Source organism: Anser brachyrhynchus, assembly GCF_964034855.1.
Source record: "Anser brachyrhynchus genome assembly, contig: SCAFFOLD_576, whole genome shotgun sequence".
NCBI classification, from domain to species: Eukaryota; Metazoa; Chordata; class Aves; order Anseriformes; family Anatidae; genus Anser; species Anser brachyrhynchus.
The window spans coordinates 1-18,894 of NW_027664116.1; the positions used below are offsets into that span (position 1 = coordinate 1).

The window sequence follows — 18,894 nt, forward strand, 5'->3', positions numbered from 1 at the left end:
TGGGGGGGGGCTAAAATTTAGGGGGGAGGCTTAAAATTTGTGGGGGGGGGGCTAAAAATTTTTTTGGGGGGGTGTGGATTGGGGAAATGCCCCCCCCAAGGGAAAAATGGGGTCAAAAAGGGGGGGGGTGGGAGGGTTTTTTGGGGGGGGGGGGGAAAAATGGGGAGCCCCCCCCCCCAAAATGGGAGCTCCCACTATAGTGGGGACCCCCCCCCAAAACGGGGACCCCCCCAAAACGGGGACCCCCCCCCCCAAAACGGGGACCCCCCCCCCAAAATGGAGACCCTACAAAATGGAGACCCCCCCAAAATGGGCCCCCCCCCATAAAAAAAATGGGGACCCCCCCCAAAATGGGACCCCCCCCCCAAAATGGGACCCCCCCCCATAATGGGGCCCCCCCCCCATAATGGGGCCCCCACCCAAAATGGGGACCCCCCCCCAAAAAATGGGGGGACCCCCATAATGGGGGCACCCCCCCCCCCCCTTTTGGTTTCTGGGCCCCCCTGGATTTTGGGGACCCCCCCCCAAAATGAGGGGGGCCCCCCTAAAAAAATGGTGGGCCCCCCCCTGGAATTGGGGCCACCCTGCTGTAAATGGGGACCCCCCCAAAATGGGGGACCCCCCCAAAATTGGGGTCCCCCCCGAAATTGGGGTCCCCCCCCGAAATTGGGGTCCCCCCCCCGGAATTGGGGTCCCCCCCTGTAAATGGGGACCCCCCCAAAATGGGGGACCCCTCCCCAAAATTGGGGGACCCCCCCCCCCAATAAAGCGGATGGCTGATGGGTGCCCGGCTTGTTTGGGGGGGGGGGGGGGGGCACACCCCATGGGGGGGACATTTTGGGGACATAAATGGGGTTTTGGGGACTGGGGGGGGCATTTTGGGGACACAAAATGGGGTTTGGGGACATTTTGGGGACACAAATAGGGGTTTGGGGACAATGAGGGGACATTTGGGGACACAAAAATGGGGTTGGGGACATGGGGGGGACATTTGGGGACACAAAATGGGGTTGGGGACATTTTGGGGACACAAAATGGGGTTGGGGACAATGAGGGGACATTTGGGGACACAAAGTTGTGGGGTTGGGGACATGGGGGGGACATTTGGGGACACAAAATGGGGGTTGGGGACATTTTGGGGACACAAAATGGGGTTTGGGGACATTTGGGGACACAAATATGGGGTTTGGGGATACTGAGGGGACATTTTGGGGACGAAGTTGTGGGGTTGGGGACATGTGGGGACACTTTGGGGACACAAAAATGGGGTTGGGGACAACGAGGGGACATTTGGGGACACAAAAAATCATTTGGGGACATGGGGGGGACACAAATACGGGGTTGGGGACACTTTGGGGACACCAACATGGCGTTGGGGACATGGGGGGACGCTTTGGGGCCACAAATCTGCGAGTTTAGGGACAACGGGAGCCACTTTGGGGACAAAAAGAGGCGTTTGGGGACATGGGGGGACACAAATCTGTGGGTTTGGGGACAGCGGGGGACACTTTGGGGACAAAAAAAACGAGTTTGGGGACATTGGGGGGGGGAGGACACAAGATGGCGGCAGGGCCTCTGAGGGGGCCCTTTGGCCTCTCCAGGACTCAATTTCCCAGCACGCCCCGCGGCCGGACTACAACTCCCATCACCCCCTGCGCCTCCACGGTGCTCATTGACTCCTCCCCCCGCGGCCGGACTACAACTCCCAGCACGCCCCGCGCCGCCGCCCTCCTCCCATAAGGCCCCGCGCCCCGCCCCCTCCCGCCCAGTTCCCGTCGGCCCCCGCGCGCCGAGTCACGATGGAGGAGATCGGGGTGCTGGGGGAGAAGGCGCAGGTGGGGGGGGGGGCGCGGTTTTGGGGCGAAATCGGGGGTTTTTGGGGCACCCACGTGGCCTTGGGGGCGGACACGGGTAGGGGGGAGCCGGGGGGAGAGGGGGAGCGGGGTTTTGGGGGGGGGGGGCAGTTCAGTTTTGGGGGAAAACTGGGGGGGTTTTGGACACTGTTTTTTTTTGGGGGGGCGCGGATTTTGGGGGGAAATGGGGGGTTTTTGGGGCACCCACGTGACTGGCGGGGTGCATACGGATAAGGGGGAGCCGGGGGGAGGGGGGGAGCTGGGTTTTTTGAGGGGGGGGAGGTGGGTTTTTGGGGAAAAAATGGAGGGTTTTTGGAAATTGTTTTATTTTGGGGGAGAGACAGTTTTTGGGGTAAAACTGGGGAATTTTGGGACTCTAGGTGACTGGGCGCACACGGTTGGGGGGGGAGCTGGGGTTGGAGGGGGGAGTGGAGTTTGGGGGCGGGCAGTTGGGTTTTTGGGGGAAAAATGGGGGTTTGGGGTTTTGGGGTGAAAAAGGGGGTTTTGGGGTAAAATGAGGGGTTTTGGGTTTTTGGCAGGGAAAACGAGGGTTTTTGTTTTTGGGGAGGAAAAGAGGGGTTTTGGGATTTGGGGAGAAAAACATCTTTTTTTGGGGGGGAAAACGGGGATTTTGGGGTCAACCGGGTGTTGGGGCCACCCATTTTTTTGGGGGGGGGGGTAAGCAGATTTTGGGGTAAAACCGTGGGGTTTTGGGGTCTCCGGGTGACCTTGGGGACACCCACAAGTTGGGGGGAGGGACACACCCAGATTTTGGGGAGAAACGAGGGGTTTTCGGGGAGGTCTCGGGGTTTTTTTTGGGGGGGGGGACCCGAGGGGGTTTTGGGGACAATTGGGGGGGGTTTGGGGACAGTTGGGGGGGGTTGGGGACAGTTGGGGGGTTTGGGGACAATTGGGGGGGGTTTGGGGACAATTGGGGGGGTTTTGGGGCCACCGAGGCGTTGGGGACGTCGAAGTGTCTTGGGGACACCCAAAAATGTCTTGAAGACCCCCAAGTTTTGGGGGCATCGGGGTCTTTTGGGGACACCTGGACGTGTTTTGGGGACACCGAGGTCTCCTGGGGACACCAAGTTTTTGGGGACCCCCAAGATTTGGGGACATCGGGGTCTTTTGGGGACACCCCGATATGTTTTGGGGACCCCCAAGTTTTGGGGACATTGGGGTGTTGGGGACACCCAAATACGTTTTGGGGACACCCAAGTTTTGGGGACACCAAGATTTGGGGACATCGGGGTCTCTTGGGGACACCCCGATAGGTTTTGGGGACACCGAGGTCTCTTGGGGACACCCAAATGTCTTTTGGGGACCCCCAAGATTTGGGGACATCGGGGTCTTGGGGACACCTGGACGTGTTTTGGGGACACCCAAGATTTGGGGACCCCCAAGATTTGGGGACATCGGGGTCTCTTGAGGACACCCCGATACGTTTTGGGGACCCCCAAGTTTTGGGGACATCGGGGTCTTGGGGACATCAAAGTTTCTTGGGGACATCGGGGTCTTTTGGGGACACCTGGACGTGTTTTGGGGACACTGATGTCTCTTGGGGACACCAGGTTTTGGGGATACCCAAGATTTGGGGACATCGGGGTCTCTTGGGGACACCCCAGTATGTTTTGGGGACACCCAGGCGTTGGGGTCACCACAGTTTTGGGGACACCGAGGTGTTTTTGGGGACATCCAAGTTTTGGGGACTTTGGGGTGTCTTGGGGACACCCCGAAACGTTCTGGGGACACCCAAGTTTTGGGGACACCCAAGTTTTGGGGACATTGGGGTCTCTTGAGGACACCCAAATGACTTTTGGGGACCCCCAAGTTTTGGGGACATCAGGGTCTTGGGGACACCTGGACGTATTTTGGGGACACCCAAGATTTGGGGACACCCAAGATCTGGGGACATCGGGGTCTCTTGAGGACACCCCGATACGTTTTGGGGACACCCCGATATGTTTTGGGGACACCGAGGTGTTTTTGGGGACATCGGGGTTTTGGGGACACCCAAGCGTTGGGGACCCCCGAAGGCTGGGGACACCGAGGTGGTGGGGACACCGAGGGGTCCTGGGAGACATCGGGGTGTCCCGTCCCCCCCCGCCCCCCCAGATTTGGGTGACCCGCCCCTCCCCCCCCCCCCAGGATGACCTCCCCGCGCTGGCCGTGCCGCGTCCCCACGCCGGGCTGTCCTTCCTCGTCCCCGAGCCCGAGGACCTGGAGGACCTCTACAGCCGCTACAAGGTGGGTGGGGGCACCTCGGGGACACGGGGGGGCATCTCGGGGACACGGGGGGGGCACCTCGGGGACATGTGGGGTGGCCTTGGGGACATGGGTGGCCCTCGGGGATGTGTGGGGGCACCTCGGGGACATGGGTGGTCCTTGGGGACACGTGGACCCCTCGGGGACCCACGGTGGCCCTTTGGGGACACATGGAGGACGTGGGGTGGCCCCTTGGGGACACGTGGGACCTCTTGGGGACACTTGGGACCCTCGGGGACATGGGTGGCCCTTGGGGACACGTGGGGCACCTTGGGGATATGGGATGACCCCCTGGGGACCTGGGTTCCTCGGGGACACGTGGCGCCTCTTGGGGACACTTGGGACCCTTGGGGACCCACGGTGGCCCTTTGAGGACCCACGGTGGCCCCTTGGGGACACGTGGGGCTCCTTGGGGACATGTGGGCACCTTGGGGACACGTGGGGCACCTTGGGGTTATGGGATGACCCCTCGGGGACGTGGGCACTTTGGGGACACGTGGCGCCTCCTGGCGACACTTGGGACCCTTGGGGACACGTGGTGGCCCTTTCGGGGTCCCCCACCCTCTGCGCGTCCCCCCCCGCAGAAGCTGCAGCAGGAGCTGGAGTTCCTGGAGGTGCAGGAGGAGTACATCAAGGACGAGCAGAAGAACCTGAAGAAGGAGTTCCTGCACGCGCAGGAGGAGGTGAAGCGCATCCAGAGCATCCCCCTGGTCATCGGGCAGTTCCTCGAGGCCGTCGACCAGAACACCGCCATCGTCGGCTCCACCACGGGTAGCGGGGGCGGGGGGGGCGGTTACGGGACGAGGGGACGCTTGCGGGGTCGGGAAGGGACACGGGGAGGCTTGTAGGGTCGTGGGTGGGGTCGTGAGGGGTGTGGGGGCACTTGTGGGGTCATGGGTGGGGTCGTGAGGGGCGTGGGGACACTTGTAGGGTCATGGGAGTACTTGTAGGATCATGGGTATGGTCATGAGGGGCGTGGGGACGCTCGTAGGGTCGTGGGTACGGTCGTGAGGGGCGTGGGGACACTTGTAGGGTCGTGGTTATGGTCGTGAGGGGCATGGGGACGCTTGCAGGGTCGTGAAGGGACACGGGGACACTTGTAGGGTCATGGTTGGGGTCGTGAGGGACGTGGGGACGCTTGTAGGGTTATGGGGGTACTTGTAGGATCATGGGTAGGGTCGTGAGGGACACGGGGATACTTGTAGGGTCGTGGTTGTGGTCATGAGGGGCATGGGGACGCTTGTAGGGTCGTGGGTGGGGTCATGAGGGACGTGGGGACGCTTGTGGGGTCGTGGGTGGGGTCGTGAGGGACATGGGGACACTTGTAGGGTCATGGGTATGGTCATCAGGGGACACGGATACTTGTAGGATCAGGGGTATGGTCATGAAAGACATGGGGACGCTTTTAGGGTTGTGGTTATGGTCATGAGGGATGTGGGGACACTTGTGGGGTCATGGTTGGGGTCGTGAGGGGCATGGGGACACTTGTAGGATCATGGTTGGGGTCATGAAGGGACGTAGGGACACTTGTAGGGTCGTGGGTACGGTCATCAGGGGACACGGATACTTGTAGGATCAGGGCTACGGTCGTGAGGGACGTGGGGACGCTTGTAGGGTCATGGGGGTACTTGTAGGATCATGGGTGGGGTCGTGAGGGGCATGTGGACACTTGTAGGATCAAGGTTTGGGTCATGAAGGGACATAGGGATACTTGTAGGGTCGTGGGTGGGGTCCTGAGGGACGTGGGGACGCTCATAGGGTCATGGTTGGGGTCATGAGGGACGTGGGGACGCTTGTAGGGTCGTGGGTATGGTCATCAGGGGACACGGATACTTGTAGGATCAGGGGTATGGTCATGAAAGACATGGGGACGCTTTTAGGGTTGTGGTTATGGTCATGAGGGATGTGGGGACACTTGTGGGGTCATGGTTGGGGTCGTGAGGGGCATGGGGACGCTTGTAGGGTCATGATTGGGGTCATTAAGGGACGTAGGGACACTTGTAGGATCATGGGTAAGGTCATCAAGGGACATGGATACTTGTAGGATCATGGTTGGGGTAATGAGGGACGTGGGGACGCTTGTAGGGTTGTGGATGGGGTCGTGAGGGGCGTGGGGACACTTGTAGGATCATGGGTATGGTCATGAGGGGCGTGGGGACACTTGTAGGGTCATGGGTGGGGTCATGAGGGGCGTGGGGACACTTGTAGGGTCATGGTTGGGGTCATGAGGGGCGTGGGGACACTTGTAGGGTCATGGTTGGGGTCATGAGGGGCGTGGGGACACTTGTAGGGTCGTGGTTGGGGTCGTGAGGAACACTTGTAGGATCGTGGTTATGGTCATGAGGGACTTGGGGACGCTTATAGGGTCATGGGTGGGGTCATGAGGGGACACCATGGTACTTGTAGGTTCACGGGTATGGACGGGGACATTTTGTAGGGTCATGGTTGGGGTCATGAAGGGGTATGGGGACACTTGTAGGATCATGATTATGGTCGTGAGGGACATGAGGACACTTGTAGGATCATGGTTGGGGTCATGAGGAACACTTGTAGGATTGTGGTTATGGCCATGAGGGGACACAACGATGCTTGTAGGATGATCTTTGGGGTCGTGAGGGACGTGGGGACACTTGTAGGGTCATGGTTGGGGTCATGAGGAACACTTGTAGGATCATGGCTGGGGTCATGAGGGACATGAGGACACTTTTAGGATCATGGTTGGGGTCATGAGGGACACTTGTAGGATCGTGGTTATGGTCATGAGGGGACACAACGACACTTGTAGGGTCATGGTTGGGGTCACGAGGAACATGGGGACACTTGTAGGACCATGGGTATGGCCATGAGGGGACACAATGACACTTGTAGGATCATGGATGGGGTCATGAAGGGATATGGGGACGCTTTTAGGATCATGGTTGGGGTCACGAGAAACACTTGTAGGATCATGGGTATGGTCATTAGGGACACGGGGACACTTGTAGGGTCATGGTTGGGGTCATGAGGAACATGGGGACACTTTTAGGGTCGTGGCTGGGGTCATGAAGGGACATGGGGACACTTGTAGGACCATGGTTGGGGTCACGAGGAACACTTGTAGGGTCGCGGTTATGGCCATGAGGGACACGGGGGACACTTGTAGGGTCATGATTATGGTCACGAGGGACATGAGGAACACTTGTAGGATCGTTGTTGGGGTCATGAAGGGACATGGGGACACTTGTAGGATCATGGTTGGGGTCATGAGGAACACTTGTAGGATCATGGCTATGGCCATGAGGGGACACAACGACGCCTGTAGGATGATCTTTGGGGTCGTGAGGGACGCTTGTAGGGTCATGGTTGGGGTCGTGAGGGACACAGGGACATTTGTAGGGTCATGGTTGGGGTCATGAGGAACATGAGGACACTTGTAGGATCATGGTTGTGGTCATGAGGAACACTTGTAGGATCATGGCTGGGGTCATGAGGGACACGGGGACACTTGTAGGGTCATGGTTGGGGTCATGAGGGACATGGGGACACTTGTAGGATCATGATTATGGTCATGAGGAACATGAGGACACTTTTAGGATCATGGTTGGGGTCATGAGGGACACTTGTAGGATCATGGTTGGGGTCATGAAGAGATATGGGGACACTTGTAGGGTCATGGTTGGGGTCATGAGGAATGCTTGTAGGATCATGGGTATGGCCATGAGTGGACACAGTGCTACTTGTAGGATCATCTTTGGGGTCAGGAGGAACTCTTGTAGGATCGCGGTTATGGCCACGAGGGACACGGGGGATGCTTGTAGGGTCATACGTGGGACAACGATCCCAATGGGGTGGCCCCGGTGGTCTCCACCCCGTTGGGGTCACCGCGGGCGGGTCCCCGCAGGCTCCAACTACTACGTGCGCATCCTGAGCACCATCGACCGCGAGCTGCTGAAGCCCAACGCCTCGGTGGCGCTGCACAAGCACAGCAACGCCCTGGTGGACGTCCTGCCCCCCGAGGCCGACAGCAGCATCATGATGCTCACCTCAGGTGGGCCGCCGACTCCGCGGGGTGGGCTACCGACTCCCTGGGGTGGGCCACCACGTCTATGGGGTGGGCCTCCACCTCCACGGGGTGGGCCACCATTAGCATGGGGTGGGCCGCCACCTCTATGGGATGGGCCACCATTACCATGGGGTGGGCCACCATTACCATGGGGTGGGCCACCATTACCATGGGATGGGCCAGCACCTCTGTGGGGTGGGCCAGCACCTCTGTGGGATTGGCCACCACCTCCCTTGGATGGGCCATGACCACCATGGGGTGGGCCACTACGTCTATGGGGTGGGCCAGCACCTCCCTGGGGTGGGCCACCACCTCCCTGGGATGGGCCACCACCTCTATGGGGTGGGCCACCACCTCTATGGGGTGGGCCACCACCTTCACGGGATGGGCCACCACCTCCCTGGGATGGGAGGAAGGAGTTTTTGGGGAGTTTTGACCTGTTTTGAGGAGTAGAGAGGACCTGGGATCTTCTGGCCTTGTCCTAGGAGGACAGAGTCAAGGTTTAGACCCCAATGGGTGGTGGGTCTCCATCCTTGCGTCTACCCAAGGTCTTCTGGGACAAAATCCTAAATCATCCACGATATATTTGAAGTTTTTTTGGGGAGGTTTGACCAGTTTTGGGGAGTAGAGTGGACCTGGGACCTTCTCCGTGATATCCTAGGAGGATAAATCCCATATTTAGACGTAAATGGGTGGTGGGTCTCCATCCTTGGGTCTACCCAAGGTCTTCTGGGACAAAATCCTAAATCATCCACGATACATTTGAAGGTTTTTTGGGGAGGTTTGACCAGTTTTGAGGAGTAGAGTGGACCTGGGATCTTCTCCTTGGGATCCCAAGAGGATAGAGACTATGATTAGACCTTGGTGGGTGGTGGGCGTCCATCCTTGGGTCTACCCAAGGTCTTCTGGGACAGGATCCTAAATCATCCACGATATATTTGAAGTTTTTTTGGGGAGGTTTGACCAGTTTTGAGGAGTGGAGCGGACCAGGGACCTTCTCCCTGATGTCCTAGGAGAATAAAGCCAGGATTTAGACCCAAATGGGTGGTGGGTCTCCGTCCTTGCGTCTACCCAAGGTCTTCTGGGACAAAATCCTAAATCATCCACGATATATTTGAAGTTTTTTTGGGGAGTTTTGACCAGTTTTGGGGAGTAGAGTGGACCTGGGACCTTGTCCGTGATATCCTAGGAGGATAAACCCCATATTTAGACGTAAATGGGTGGTGGTTCTCCATCCTTGGGTCTACCCAAGGTCTTCTGGGACAAAATCCTAAATCATCCACGATACATTTGAAGTTTTTTTGGGGAGTTTTGACCAGTTTTGGGGAGTAGAGTGGACCAGGGACCTTCTCCGTGATGTCCTAGGAGGATAAACCCCATATTTAGACCCCAATGGGTGGTGGGTCTCCATCCTTGGGTCTACCCAAGGTCTTTTGGGACAAGATCCTAAATCATCCATGATATATTTGAAGGGTTTTTGGGGAGGTTTGACCAGTTTTGGGGAGTAGAGTGGACCTGGGATCTTCTCCTTGGGATCCCAAGAGGATAGAGACCATGATTAGACCTTGGTGGGTGGTGGGCGTCCATCCTTGGGTCTACCCAAGGTCTTTTGGGACAAGATCCTAAATCATCCACGATATATTTGAAGTTTTTTTGGGGAGGTTTGACCAGTTTTGAGGAGTGGAGCGGACCAGGGACCTCCCTGATGTCCTAGGAGGATAAACCCCATATTTAGACCCAAATGGGTGGTGGGTCTCCATCCTTGGGTCTACCCAAGGTCTTCTGGGACAAGATCCTAAATCATCCACGATATATTTGAAGGTTTTTTGGGGAGGTTTGACCAGTTTTGAGGAGTGGAGTGGACCTGGGTTCTTCTCCTTGGGATCCCAAGAGGATAGAGACCATGATTAGACCTTGGTGGGTGGTGGGTCTCCATCCTTGGGTCTACCCAAGGTCTTCTGGGACAGGATCCTAAATCATCCACGATATATTTGAAGTTTTTTTGGGGAGGTTTGACCAGTTTTGGGGAGTAGAGTGGACCAGGGACCTTCTCCGTGATGTCCTAGGGGGATAAACCCCATATTTAGACGTAAATGGGTGGTGGATCTCCATCCTTGGGTCTACTCAAGGTCTTCTGGGACAAAATCCTAAATCATCCATGATATATTTGAAGGTTTTTTGGGGAGGTTTGACCAGTTTTGAGGAGTGGAGTGGACCCGGGACCTTCTCCCTGACGTCCCACGGTAGAGCCGACGTCTAGGCCCAGTTGGGTGGTGGTTCTCCATCCTTGGAGGTCCCCGACCTGGCCAGGAGAAGCCCCCGGGTGCCCCCCCACCCCTTTCCGTGGGTGTCCCCCCCCCCACCCTCACCTCCCCCGTCCCCCCAGACCAGAAGCCCGACGTGATGTACGCCGACATCGGGGGCATGGACATCCAGAAGCAGGAGGTGCGCGAGGCCGTCGAGCTCCCCCTCACCCACTTCGAGCTCTACAAGCAGGTGGGTCCCCTCTGCAGCACCCTGGGGTGGGGACACACCCGTGGGACGCTTTGGGGTCCCCGTGACGTCCTCCCCGTGGGGTTCGTGTCCCCCCCTCCCAGATCGGCATCGACCCCCCGCGGGGTGTCCTCATGTACGGCCCGCCCGGCTGCGGGAAGACCATGTTGGCCAAGGCGGTGGCCCATCACACCACAGGTGGGGCACCCGTGGGTGCTGGGGGGGGGGTGTTTTTGGGGGTGCTGGGGTGTTTCTGGGGTGGCGGTGGGGTCCTTGGGGTGGCGGTTGGGTCTTTGGGGTCATGGTGGGGTCTTTGGGGTCATGGTGGGGTCCTTGGGGTGGCGGTTGGGTCCTTAGGGGGGTGGTGGCACCCATGGGTGGCAGTGGGGTTCTTGGGGTGGTGGTGGGGTTCTTGGGGTGGTGGTGGGGTCCTTGGGGTCATGGTGGGGTCCTTGGGGTGGCAGTTGGGTCCTTGGGGTGGTGGTGGCACCCATGGGTGCTATTTGGGTCCTTGGGGTGGTGCTGAGGTCCTTGGGGTTGTGGTGGCACCCATGGGTGGTGGTTGGGTCCTTGGGGTTGTGGTGGGGTCCTTGGGGTGGCGGTTGGGTCGTTGGGGTGGTGGTGGCACCCATGGGTGGTGGTGAGGTCCTTGGGGTCATGGTGAGGTCCTTGGGGTTGTGGTCAGGTCCTTGGGGTGGCATTTGGGTCCTTGGGGTGCTGGTGGCACCCCAGGGTGGTGGTGGCACCCGAGGGGTGGCGTTGACACCCATGGGTGCTGGTGGGCACCCCGAGGTGCTGATGGGGTCCTTGGGGTTGCTGGTGACCCCGGAAGCTTCTGAGGCGACGCCGAAAGCTCGAGGTGACGCCAGAAGCTGGCGGTGGCGGCACCCCAGGGTGCTGGCGGCACCCCGGGGAAGTTTTTCGGGGGTGACCCCGCCGCCCGGGTGCCAGCGCCTTTGGGTGCCCCCCCCCCCAGCCGCCTTCATCCGCGTGGTGGGCTCGGAGTTCGTGCAGAAGTACCTGGGCGAGGGGCCCCGCATGGTGCGCGACGTCTTCCGCCTGGCCAAGGAGAACGCGCCCGCCATCATCTTCATCGACGAGATCGACGCCATCGCCACCAAGCGCTTCGACGCCCAGACCGGAGGTGAGGGAGGGGCGTGGGGAACCCTGGGTGGACCCCCCCCCGGACCTCGGGGTGGCTCCGGGGTGGGGTTCGGGGGCACCACGGAGGACGTCTTGGTGTCTTCCGGTCCTTGGGGTGGCTCCAGGGTGGGGTTTTGGGGGCACCGTGGTGGGATCACCCAACCCTTGGTGTCTCTTGGTCCTTTGGGTGGCCTCAAGGTGGGGTTTAGAGGCACCATGGTTGGGTCACCCAACCTTTGGGGTCCCCCAGTCCTTGGGGTGGCTCCAGGATGGGGTTCATGGACCCCTTGGAGGACCCCATGGTTGGGTCACCCAACCTTTGGGGTCCCCAGGTCCTTGGGGTGGCTCCGGGGTGGGGTTCGGGGGCACCTCGGAGGACCCCTTTTTGGGGTCAGGGACCCCGTGGTCCTTTGGGTGGCTCTAGGGTGGGGTTTAGGGGCACCATGGTTGGGTCACCCAACCTTTGGGGTCCCCAGGTCCTTGGGGTGGCTCCGGGGTGGGGTTCAAGGGACCCCTTGGAGGACCCCGTGGTTGGGTCACCCAATCTTTGGGGTCCCCAGGTCCTTGGGGTGCCTCCATGGTGGGGTTCAGGGACCCCTTGGAGGACCCCATGGTTGGGTCACCCAACCTTTGGGGTCCCCAGGTCCTTGGGGTGGCTCTGGGGTGGGGTTCAGGGACCCCTTGGAGGACCCCATTGTGGGGTCAGGGACCCCCTGGCATCCCCTGGTCCTTGGGGTGGATCCCGGGTGGGGTTCAGGGACCCCTTGGAGGACCCCATGGTGGGATCACCCAACCTTTGGGGTCCCCAGGTCCTTGGGGTGGCTCCGGGGTGGGTTTCGGGGGCACCTCAGAGGACCCCATTTTGGGGTCAGGACCCCCTTGGTGTCCCCTGGTCCTTGGGGTGGCTCCAGGGTGGGGTTCAGAGACCCCTTGGAGGACCCCATGGTTGGGTCACCCAACCTTTGCGGTCCTCCAGTCCTTGGGGTGGCTCCGGGGTGGGGTTCGGGGGCACCTCGGAGGACCTCTTGGTGTCTTCTGGTCCTTTGGGTGGCTCCAGGGTGGGGTTCAAGGACCCCTTGGAGGACCCCATGGTTGGATCACCCAACTTTTGGGGTCGTCCGGTCCTTGGGGTGGCTCCGGGGTGGGGTTCAGGGACCCCTTGGAGGACCCCATGGTTGGGTCACCCAAGCTTTGGGGCCCCCCGGTCCTTGGGGTGCCTCCAGGATGGGTTTTAGGGGCACCATGGTTGGGTCACCCAACCTTTGGGGTCCCCAGGTCCTTGGGGTGGCTCCGGGGTGGGGTTCGGGGGCACCTCAGAGGACCTCTTGGGGTCTCCTGGTCCTTGGGGTGCCTCCACGGTGGGGTTCAGGGACCCCTTGGAGGACCCCATTTTGGGGTCAGGGACCCCGTAGCGCCCCCTGGTCCTTTGGGTGCCTCCAGGGTGGGGTTCAGGGACCCCTTGGAGGACCCCATGGTTGGGTCACCCAATCTTTGGGGTCCCCCGGTCCTTGGGGTGGCTCCGGGGTTGGAGTTCAGGGACCCCATTTTGGGGTCAGGGACCCCCTGGTGTCCCCTGGTCCTTTGGGTGCCTCCGGGGTGGGGTTCAGGGACCCCTCGGAGGACCCCAAGGTGGGATCACCCCAACCCTCGGTGTCCCCGATCAATCCTTGGGGTGTCCCCATGCCGGGGCTCCGAGGGGTGCTGGGGGGGGGGGTCTCCTTTGGGTGTCACCCCCCCACCCCCCCCGTCCCCTCCCCAGCCGACCGCGAGGTCCAGCGCATCCTCCTGGAGCTCCTCAACCAGATGGACGGCTTCGACCAGAACGTCAACGTCAAGGTGGGTGCCCCCAGGGTCCCATGGGTGCCCCCGGAGTCCCGTGGGTGCCCCCAAAGTCCCATGGGTGCAAGGAGACCCCGTGGGTGTCCCCAGTGTCCTATGGGTGCCCCAGGAGTCCCGAGGGTGCCCCCAGTGTCCCGTGGGTGCCCCCAGGGTCCTGTGGGTGCCCCCGGAGTCCCGTGGGTGCCCCCAAAGTCCCGTGGGTGCAAGGAGACCCTATGGGTGTCCCTAGTGTCCTATGGGTGTCCGTGATGTCCTGTGGGTGCTCCTGGAGTCCCGTGGGTGCCCCCAGGGTCCCGTGGGTGCCCCCAGAGTCCGGTGGGTGCCCCTGGGGTCGCGTGGGTGCCCCTGGGGTCGCGTGGGTGCCCCCAGAGTCCCATGGGTGCAAGGAGACCCCGTGGGTGCCCCCAGGGTCCCGTGGGTGCCCCCAGGGTCCCGTGGGTGTCCCTGGAGTCCCATGGGTGCAAGGAGACCCCGTGGGTGTCCCCGATGTCCCGTGGGTGCCCCCAGGGTCCCGTGGGTGCTCCTGGAGTCCCGTGGGTGCCCCCGGAGTCCTGTGGGTGCCCCCGGGGTCCCATGGGTGCCCTTAGAGTCCCATGGGTGCAAGGAGACCCTGTGGGTGTCCCCAGTGTCCCATGGGTGTCCCTGATGTCCCACGGGTGCCCCCAGAGTCCCGTGGGTGCCCCCAGGGTCCCATGGGTGCCCCAGGCGTCCCATGGGTGCAAGGAGACCCTTTGGGTGTCCCCGATGTCCTTTGGGTGTCCCCAGGAGGCCCAGAGGTGTCCCTGGGTTCCTGAGGGTTCTGGGTGTTCCTAGCACCCTATTGGTGTCCCTGGCACCAGGTCCCGTGGGTGCTAGGAGGTCCCGTGGGTGCTAGGTGGCCCTATGGGTGCTGGGGACATCCCACGGGTGCTAGGAGGTCCCATGGGTGTTAGGAGGTCCCGAGGGTTCTAGGTGGTCCCATGGGTGCCAGGGGTGTCCTGTGGGTTCTGGGTGGTCCTACGGGAGTTCCATGGGTTTTGGGGGTGTCCCATGGGTGCTGGGTGGTCCCGTGGCTTCTAGAAGGTCCCATAGGTGCCAGGGGTGTCCCACGGGTTCTAGGTGGTCCTATAGGTGCCAGGGGTGCCCCACAGGTTCTAGGTGGTCCTGTGGGTTCTGGGTGGTCCTACAGGTGCCAGGGGTGTCCCATGGGTTCTAGGCGGCCCTACAGGTTTTAGGTGGTCCCATAGGTGCCAGGGGTGTCCACGGGTTCTAGAAGGTCCCATAGGTGCCAGGGGTGTCCTACAGGTTCTAGATGGTCTTATGGGTTCTAGGTTGTCCCATAGGTGTCAGTGGTGTCCCATGGATTCTAGATAGTCCTACAGGTTCTAGGTGGCCCTGTGGGTGCCAGGGCTGTCCCACAGGTTCTAGGTGGCCCTATAGGTGCCAGGGTTGTCCCATGGGTTCTAGATGGTCCCATGGGTTCTAGGTTGTCCCGTAGGTGCCAGCGGTGTCCCATGGGTTCTAGGTGGTTCCACTCATTCTAGGAGGTCCCATAGGTGCCAGGGGTGTCCCGTGGGTTCTGGGTGGCCCTATAGGTGCCAGGGGTGTCCCACAGGTTCTAGGTGGTTCTGTAGATGTCAGGGGTTTCCCATGGGTTCTAGGTGGTCCTATAGGTGCCAGGGTTATCTCACAGGTTCTAGGTGACCCTATAGGTGCCAGGGCTGTCCCACAGGTTCTAGGTGGTCCCAGAGATGTCAGGGGGGTCCCATGGGTTCTAGATAGTCCTACAGGTTCTAGGTTGTCCCGTAGGTCCCAGGATCGTCCCACGGGTTCTAGGAGGACCCACGGGTTCTAGGTGATCCTAGAGGTGCCAGGGTTATCCCACAGGTTCTAGGTGATCCTAGAGGTGCCAGGGTTATCCCACAGGTTCTAGGTGACCCTATAAGTGCCAGGCTTGTCCCATGGATTCCGGAAGGCCCCACGGGTACTAGGAGGTCCTGTGGGTTCTAGGAGGTCCCGCGGGTGATGTGTCCCCCCAGGTGATCATGGCCACCAACCGCGCGGACACGCTGGACCCGGCGCTGCTGCGGCCCGGCCGCCTGGACCGCAAGATCGAGTTCCCGCTGCCCGACCGGCGCCAGAAGCGCCTCATCTTCTCCACCATCACCGGCAAGATGAACCTCTCCGAGGAGGTGGACCTCGAGGACTGTATCCGGGGACACGGGGACAATCGGGGGACGTGGGGACGATGCCGGGCGTGGGGACAGTAAGGGGACAGGGGGACAATAAGGGGACGCAGGGACGACGGAGGACACGGGGACGTGGGGGTGGTGGAGGACGTGGGGGCGATGGAGGACATGGGGACAACGGGGGACATGGGGACAATAAAGGGACACGGGGACGACGGAGGACACGGGGACGATAAGGGGACGTGGGGACAACAGAGGACGTGGGGACAACGGAGGACGTGGGGACAATAAAGGGACACGGGGACGATGGAGGACACGGGGACGATAAGGGGACACAGGGGTGGTGGAGGACGTGGGGGCGATGGAGGACATGGGGACAATAAGGGGACACGGGGACGATGGGGGACACGGGGGTGGTGGAGGACGTGGGGGTGATGGAGGACGTGGGGACAATAAAGGGATACGGGGACGATGGAGGACACGGGGACGATAAGGGGACGTGGGGGCGATGGAGGACGTGGGGACGACGGAGGACGTGGGGACGATGGAGGATGCAGAGATGTTGAAGGGGCGTGGGGACAGTTGGGGACGTGGGGACGATGAGGGGACGCGGGGCTGATGGGGGGCACGGGGACAATGGGGGATGGCAGAGGACACGGGGGCGATAAGGGGATGTGAGGGCGAAGGAGAAGGTGGGGATGATGGGGGACGTGGGGACAATAAAGGGACGTGGCGGTGATGGGGGACATGGGGACAATGGGGGACATGGGGACAATGGGGGGACAAAGGGGACAGTGAGGACGATGGAGGATGTGGGGACAATGAAGGGTTACGGGGACAGTGGGGGACGTGGGGACGATGGGGGACACGGGGACAACAAGGGGGTGTGAGGACAATGGAGGACGTAGGGGACGTGGGGACAATGAGGGGACGTGGGGACAATTGGGACAAGGGGACAATGAGGGGACGTGGGGACAGCTGGGGACATGGGGACACCAAGGACATGGGGACGTGGTGGGACACCGGGGCCACCGAAGGATATGGGGGGACACCGAGGGCCGTGGGGACACCAAGGGACACCAGGGACCTGAGAGGGACATTGGGGACCCCATGGGGACACTGGGGACCCCAGGGGACATCGGGGACCCTCTAGGGACAGGGAGGGGACACCGGGGACCGTTGGCTTCCTTCACCCTCACCCAGACGTGGCGCGGCCGGACAAGATTTCGGGGGCCGACATCAACTCCATCTGCCAGGAGGTGGGTGACAGGGGGACAGGGGACATGGGGACGTGGAGACGGGACGTGGGGACACGGGGACACCTCCGGAAGGGTGACAAGTTGGGGACACGGGTGACAAATCCGTTCTCCCCCCATCGTTGGGTGACACGGAGGCCAGGTCTACCCACAGTAAGGTGACGAGGTGACGCGGGTGACAAATGTGTTGTCCCTCCATGGTTGGGTGACAAAGACGTGACACGGAGGCCATGTCTACGTCCAGAAGGGTGACAAGTTGGGGACACGGGTGACAAATTCGTCGTCCCCCCATCGTTGGGTGACACGGAGGTGACACGGGGACCAGGTCTACCCTCAGTCAGGTGACAAGTTGGGGACATTGAGGCCGTGTCCACCTCGAGAAGGGTGACAAGGTGACACGGAGGCCGTGCCCGCCTCCAGGAGGGTGACAAGTTGGGGACGCGGGTGACAAATCCGTCGTCCCCCCATCGTTGGGTGACACGGAGGCCTGGTCTACCCACCGTGAGGTGACGCGGAGCTGGGCGACGCGACCTCAGTGACACCGGGCGGGGGGGGGGGGGGTGACGTGATGCGGAGTTGGGGGGGGGGGGTGACGCGGGTGACGGAGGTGACACGGGTGACACGGTGACGTCCCCAGGGCGGCATGCTGGCGGTGCGGGAGAACCGGTACATCGTGCTGGCCAAGGACTTCGAGAAGGCCTACAAGACGGTCATCAAGAAGGACGAGCAGGAGCACGAGTTCTACAAGTGACAGCTCTCGGGGACCTTGGGGACCTTGGGGACGCGCGGCCACCCCCAATAAACCCTCCCCCCCGCTCCCCCACCCCCGCCCGGACCCTTCCCTTCAACGCCCGCCTGTGCTGCGTCTGCTTGGGGACACGGGGGCGGGGTGGAGGTGGCGGCGGGGACAATTCTGGGACGTGGGAACGGCCTTGGGGACATGGGGACAATCTTGGGGACATGGAGATGGCCTTGGGGGCAGTCCTGGGGCCTTGGGGACAACCCTGGGGACATGGGGATGGCCTTGGGGACAACCCTGGCGACATGGGGACAGCCTTGGGGACATGGGGGCGGTCTTGGGGACGTGGGGGCGGTCTTGGGGACATGGGGGCAATCTTGGGGACATGGGGACAATCTTGGGGACATGTGAATGGCCTTGGGGACAGTCCTGGGGCCTTGGGGACAACCCTGGGGACATGGGGACGGCCTTGGGGATGGTCTTGGGGACATGGGGATGGCCTTGGGGACAACCCTGGGGCCTTGGGGACAACCCTGGCGACATGGGGACAGCCTTGGGGACGGTCTTGGGGCCTTGGGGACATGGGGATGGTCTTGGGGACATGGGGACAGCCTTGGGGGCAATATTGGGGCCTTGGGGACAGCCTTGGGGACATGGGGATGGCCTTGGGGACAATCTTTGGGACTTGGGGACAGCCTTGGGGTCATGGGGACAATCTTGGAACCATGGGGACGGCCTTGGGGACAGTCCTGTGGACTTGGGGACAGCCTTGGGGACATGGGGATGGCCTTGGGGACAACCCTGGGGACTTGGGGACAATCTTGGGGCCATGGGGATGGCCTTGGGGACATGGAGACAGCCTTGGGGACAATCCTGGGGACATAGAGACAATCTTGGGGCCAAGGGGACGGCCTTGGGGACAACCTTGGGTGCCTTGGGGACATGGGGACAACCCTGGGAACATGGGGGTGGCCTTGGGGACAGCCTTGGGGACATGGAGATGGCCTTGGGGACAATCTTGGGGCCTTGGGGACAATTTTGAGGACTTTGGGGCAGCCTTGGGGACATGGGGACAACCTTGGGGACATGGGGACAA

At 61.3% G+C, this 18,894-nt stretch overlaps 1 protein-coding gene and 1 long non-coding RNA gene across 10 annotated transcripts; one reads left to right on the forward strand and one right to left on the reverse strand.

The window, feature by feature from the left end:
- The first annotated feature begins 1,682 nt into the window (after window positions 1–1,682).
- On the forward strand, window positions 1,683–17,882 carry PSMC4 (proteasome 26S subunit, ATPase 4). Of its 9 annotated transcripts, none has more exons than XM_080608406.1 (11): window positions 1,683–1,835; window positions 4,002–4,100; window positions 4,703–4,889; window positions 7,999–8,145; window positions 10,547–10,656; window positions 10,758–10,851; window positions 11,630–11,797; window positions 13,556–13,632; window positions 15,654–15,822; window positions 17,007–17,062; window positions 17,697–17,882. In XM_080608406.1, the coding sequence occupies exons 1-11, from the start codon at window positions 1,800–1,802 to the stop codon at window positions 17,808–17,810; spliced, it is 1,257 nt and encodes a 418-aa protein (XP_080464532.1). In that variant the 5' UTR covers window positions 1,683–1,799; the 3' UTR covers window positions 17,811–17,882. The 9 variants fall into 9 exon arrangements, 6 of the variants coding, with proteins under 6 accessions (XP_080464532.1, XP_080464530.1, XP_080464529.1 ...); XR_013944002.1 differs by lacking the exons at window positions 17,007–17,062; window positions 17,697–17,882 and adding exons at window positions 14,025–14,733; window positions 14,888–14,899 and having other exon boundaries at window positions 1,777–1,835; window positions 3,969–4,100; window positions 13,556–13,667; window positions 15,036–15,743; XM_080608405.1 differs by having other exon boundaries at window positions 1,785–1,835; window positions 3,969–4,100.
- Window positions 8,206–9,992, reverse strand: LOC308186273. Its single transcript, XR_013944003.1, has 3 exons — window positions 9,859–9,992; window positions 8,347–9,685; window positions 8,206–8,220 (listed from the first exon to the last, which is right to left on the reverse strand). It is a non-coding gene; the product is annotated as an uncharacterized lncRNA (long non-coding RNA).
- Window positions 17,883–18,894: the final 1,012 nt, after the last annotated feature.

Bases quoted from the DNA above. Each gene is read 5' to 3' on its own strand.
- PSMC4 (XM_080608403.1), top strand. From the start codon at position 1,800: ATGGAGGAGATCGGGGTGCTGGGGGAGAAGGCGCAG. The intron at 1,836-3,968 runs GTGGGGGGGGGG...CCGCCCCCCCAG, and splicing joins TGCTGGGGGAGAAGGCGCAG to ATTTGGGTGACCCGCCCCTC. The intron at 4,890-7,998 runs GTAGCGGGGGCG...GGGTCCCCGCAG, and splicing joins CATCGTCGGCTCCACCACGG to GCTCCAACTACTACGTGCGC.